This window comes from Lactuca serriola, chromosome 1, assembly GCF_051521515.1.
Source record: "Lactuca serriola cultivar US96UC23 chromosome 1, Lser_US96UC23_V15, whole genome shotgun sequence".
Taxonomy (NCBI): domain Eukaryota; kingdom Viridiplantae; phylum Streptophyta; class Magnoliopsida; order Asterales; family Asteraceae; genus Lactuca; species Lactuca serriola.
In genome coordinates, this window is record NC_136408.1 from 194,982,283 (window position 1) to 194,987,760 (window position 5,478).

Below are 5,478 nucleotides of genomic sequence, written 5' to 3' on the forward strand. Positions count from 1 at the left end.
CCATGAAAGGCACTAGAACTCGTATTGAAGAAATTATTATTCCCAATAATGGAGGTGAGACTAAATTCATTAATTGTGTTCCCTGAAAGGTAAATATCTTTGCTTAGATACATATCTTAAGAATATTACCTACTAGATCCGATTTAGATAAGGAAGGAGTTGATGTCCTTTTCTTTTCTTTGTGTGTTATGTATTAAAGAAAATGAAGAGCTTCCTTATTTGAACTTAAAATATGAAGTACCTAATAACATTTGGGGTGTGTTTAGTCGATGAGTGAACATGGGTTTTCCATATTTTGAAACTTTAACTAATATTTTAAATTGGATTGATGGCTTGAGGGATTCGTTGAAGAAAAAGGAAACGAAGGAGGTGATTAGCTTCTCGATTAGGTGGACAATTTTGAGATAGAAGAACGATTTTGTTTTTGGTAATAAGAAGATCAAGAAGAGTATGCAAGTTGGTTATTTTTTTTAAGAAATAGTCGTTTAATTGGTTTGTCCATAGAAAACATTTGATAAATTGGGGTGGTTGATCGTAATCAAAATCTAGTCAATGCTATTATTTTGTAATTGTTTATTTTTCTACCCTCTTTCTACGTCTAAAAAATATGTCACTAATCTAAAGTAGCACCATGTTCTAATTTTTATCATGTAAGATCAAATTTCGTCCAATTGTTTTATTCAAGAGAGAGTATTTACAATTGTTTTTTCCATTAAATTATAATACTACAGAACAATTAAAATGCATAAATAAAGGGATAAAATTATAAACTTTTTTGTTACTTTCACAAAATGAATAATGTAAAGAAATATAAACTAACGGAAAAACAAAAATAGGTTGTTACAACATTTAGCCCTACAACGAATTACCCAAATATTTGAATCTATTCTTGAAGTTATAGAAACGGATATTCTTTTGAATAAAAAAAAGAGTTAGAACCTAACATTTTAACTTACGAACTAGTCACCCGACATAAATGTCGAACACCAAGACTAATATAAACTACATAACAGAATAAACAAAAAGCTTATGGGAGCATAAAAAGCATGTCTACTCGTACATTCTGTACCACCATAACATTTTCAAAACAGAAACACCTCTGTTTCATAGATCTTGATGTTATTCTTAGCGGTTTAAGTATTTGTCAAAAGATCATTAATTTAAGAGAAAATGACAAAAATAGCCATTTACACTAATTGCATTACAAAAATAGCCAAAAAAAATCGAAATTACAAAAATGGCCACCCATTTCGCAGATGAGAAGGTCCCATCTGCGAAATGGGCTTCTCATCTGCGAAAGTACAAGTACCTAAAGCACAGTTGTGCTTTAGGTACTTGTACTTTCGCAGATGAGAATTTTTTTTTTTAATATTTTTTCTGTATAAATAGGGTTAATTTCGCAGATGGAATAGGTCCATCTGCGAAATCCTCTCAGTCTATCTGCGAAATGGTGTATTTTTTTGTATTTTTTTTTTTAAGTTTGACTATGAAATGAATTGGTTTGACTACGAAATCACGTTGCTATATAAAAACTTTTGTAGAAAAAATATCATTTTGGTTGTTACACATGCTTATATTCATGTGTACGAGACATGCTTATATTCATGTGTACGAGACAAGCAATGAAGAGTTCTATATCATGGAGCAATGAAGAGTTCTTGGTTCTTACACATGCTTATATTCATGTGTACGAGACAAGCAAGTTGAACGATCCAATATTTTCATGTATACGAGACAAGCAAGTTGAAGGATCCAATGTTTTGGAGCCGTTTAACAAATATTTTCATGTGTACGAGACAAGCAAGTTGAACGATCGTGACGAACTAGACATCTTAGCAAGATGGTATGAAATAAAAACCGAAGTTCTATTAAGGGTCCAAAACATTGGATCGTTCAACTTGCTTGTCTCGTACACATGAAAATATTGGATCGTTCAACTTGCTTGTCTCGTACACATGAATATAAGCATGTGTAAGAACCAAGAACTCTTCATTGCTCCATGATATAGAACTCTTCATTGCTTGTCTCGTACACATGAATATAAGCATGTCTCGTACACATGAATATAAGCATGTGTAACAACCAAAATGATATTTTTTCTATAAAAGTTTTTATATAGCAACGTGATTTCGTAGTCAAACCAATTCATTTCATAGTCAAACTTAAACAAAAAAAATACACCATTTCGCAGATAGACTGAGAGGATTTCGCAGATGGACCTATTCCATCTGCGAAATTAACCCTATTTATACAGAAAAAATATTAAAAAAAAAAAAATTCCCATCTGCGAAAGTACAAGTACCTAAAGCACAACTGTGCTTTAGGTACTTGTACTTTCGCAGATGAGAAGCCCATTTCGCAGATGGGACCTTCTCATCTGCGAAATGGGTGGCCATTTTTGTAATTTCGATTTTTTTTGGCTATTTTTGTAATGCAATTAGTGTAAATGACTATTTTTGTCATTTTCTCTTAATTTAAGCCCATAGATATTGATTTTGGTAAATTCCATAAAAGACTATTTATCCATTTTCAATTAGTACATTTTAGTTATCTAAAAAATACATAATTTTGTGTACCCTCACGGTTACATTAAATTTTTACTCTTAGAGCAATCGGTATGAGCCAAACGAGAAACAACGCGGCTGACGTGGCGCTTGGCGACGACGGCGTAACGGGGGAACACCGCCCCCTGCTTGTTGCAACTCGTCAAAGGTGGATCTCGTTGGCATCACGACGGGAAGAAACGAATGAATTGTGACCGTTTGAGTCTTTAAATTGCAACGGTTTGAAAAAAAAATTAATTATTAAAAAAAAACAATTTATCCTATAAATACCTCCCATTTTATTAAAAATTTCACACACTTTCTCTTCTCCTCTCTACATACTTTCAATTATCTTCAAAAAAAATATGGATCCTTTCGAGTCGTCCGATGATTCAGATGACGATATTTTCTTTAGGATGATGTATCATTATTACACTACCGACCTGCTACAACCAGACCCAACCCCGCTACTAACATGACGTGCGATGTTAAACAGAAATCGCGAGGAAGGAAACGAACATCTATATCGCGATTACTTTACGGATAATTGTGTATACGGGGCGAATGACTTCAAAAGAAGATTTCATTTGAGTAGGGATGTGTTCTTACGAATCGTCAACGCCTTGGAAAGCCGGTATTGTTTGTTTACTATATTTTTATACAAAATAAATAAAAATGTACTACATGTTTCTTTAATTTTACAACATATGCAATATATTTTTAAACTGTAGTTAATTTATGTTTAGGTACGAATTTTTTCAATTAAGATATGATGCTAGAGGTAGACGAGGGTTTACAACGTTGCAGAAATGTGCTGCGGCCATTCGTTTGATGACTATGGGGGAGTCACTTGACACCATGGACGACTATATGAGAATGTCCGAAAGAACCGCAAGAGAGAGTTTGTATACATTGTCAAGGGATGTTGTTGAAACTTTTGGAGACATGTATTTGCGGAAACCTTCGTTGCATGATTTGCAAGAATTGTATGTGGCGCATGAAGAACGCCATGGGTTTCCCGAAATGATCGGAAGCATTGATTGCACACACTGGAAATGGAAAAATTATTCGGTAGCCTGGAAAGGGCAATACGCAAGTGGTCATCACGGATCACCTTCGTTGGTGTTAGAGGCTGTCGCTTCTCAAGATTTATGGATTTGACATGCAATTTTTGGAGGTGCGGGTTCCAACAACGACGTCAACGTTCTTGATCAGTCGCCAATATTCGACGATCTTTTGAATGGAAAAGCCATGGATGCTCCTTTCACGGTGAATGGAAACGAATACAAATATGAGTATTACCTTACAGATGGAATATATCATGTATGCATGTATCATAATGCGTAACATTGTAGAAGAAGATAAAGGGCGAAATATTGCACACTATATCCAAACGGAGCCCAGAGACGTTCAGTTTCAACCAGGAACAACAGATTATTTGCATCGCGTTCTTGACATTCAGGACACAAATAAACACAGACAACTTCGAGAGGACTTGGCGGATTATATCTTCTATGGTAACAATAACGATAACGAATAACGTTGTATTTTTTTTTTGAATTTGGATGTCATTTCTTTTTTTGTTTTTGGATATCATGTGTAATTTAGTCTTTATGTTAATTTTAATCTTTAAAAAATTTTAATTGGTTTTTATAATTTTTAAACATTATGTTTTATTTATTTTTTATATTTAAAAAATATTTGTCTCAATTTAAAAAAATATTAAAATAAATAAAAAATAAATTATAAAATGAAAAAAAAGTTGGTGTCATAACAAGATATAACATGTTGTCCATTTTCTCACTTGGTGTTATAACACCATTGATGATATGACACCAAAATGGTATTACATTTAGTTGTCCACACCTTATCGTCTTAACATCTTTCTCTTTCTTTGACAACATAAACAAAAATAATCCATCTTTTCACACCTCTACAATTTTCTTATAAAAAAAATATTAAATCATCTACTAACCTAAAAATATATAACTAAAACCAAAATTAAAAATAACATTTTATTTAAAATAATCACACTACTACAAGCAGAAATTTAAAACCTAAAAACGATAATCCAAATCTTAAAAGGATAAATAAAAAACTAATTATCAAGAGAAAGTATCTAGGAACCATCAATATCATTAACAATATTCAATCCAAATTGGTGGTGTGTTTTTTACTCACACAATTTTAGAATCATATCTATATTTATTTTTTTCTTCTATAGGAACATCGGTATCATTTACCACACATATAAAAGCACCTTCAAGATGAAGATAAATAATCATTGTTGTATGAGTAACTCATTCCAAAACATTGTAGTTATTTTATTATTTGGATGGAGATTCATAGAGCGAGGGATTAGTTTCATCAACATATTAGTTGCGTACGTATGAATAAGAATTTACCAGAATAAGTCATTTGGGTAAAAGAAAAAAAGTAGAAATGAAGTAGGAGAGATTGCAGAAGGTTGGTGTTGTTTTAGACGTGGTTTATAATGGTAATAAAATGAGAACAAAATATACTTTAAAAAAAACTAATTGTTTGATGCCTAATATATAATAGAGAGGGTAATAAAGAGGGTTGAGATAGATGGTGTACCAGTCGATCCCTCATTTTGTTAAACATGCATGTCGGCAAAATCGTGGTACTCATGGTGCCGCCCCTATCTATGCATGGTTATATTATGCAAAGTTATGTGCACCCTTATGTATTTCCACTTTCAATCAAAAAACTAGTTATATATATATATATATATATATATATATATATATATATATATATATATATATATATATATATATATATATATATATATATATATATATATATATATAGAGAGAGAGAGAGAGAGAGAGAGAGAGAGAGAGAGAGCAAGCTAGGTTCATGTGTTTAAAGTATTTATTGTGTTATTGTATGCATAAATGTTGGTCAATCA

General features: G+C 32.1%; 1 protein-coding gene across 1 annotated transcript; it reads left to right on the forward strand.

Annotated features, from left to right (window-relative positions):
- Window positions 1-3,028: 3,028 nt before the first annotated feature.
- Window positions 3,029-3,704, forward strand: LOC145064913 (uncharacterized). The gene is made up of 2 exons (XM_079012282.1): window positions 3,029-3,177; window positions 3,290-3,704. The coding sequence occupies exons 1-2, from the start codon at window positions 3,029-3,031 to the stop codon at window positions 3,702-3,704; spliced, it is 564 nt and encodes a 187-aa protein (XP_078868408.1).
- Window positions 3,705-5,478: the final 1,774 nt, after the last annotated feature.

Bases quoted from the DNA above. Each gene is read 5' to 3' on its own strand.
- LOC145064913 (XM_079012282.1), top strand. From the start codon at position 3,029: ATGTTAAACAGAAATCGCGAGGAAGGAAACGAACATCTATATCGCGAT. The intron at 3,178-3,289 runs GTATTGTTTGTT...ATTTATGTTTAG, and splicing joins GTCAACGCCTTGGAAAGCCG to GTACGAATTTTTTCAATTAA.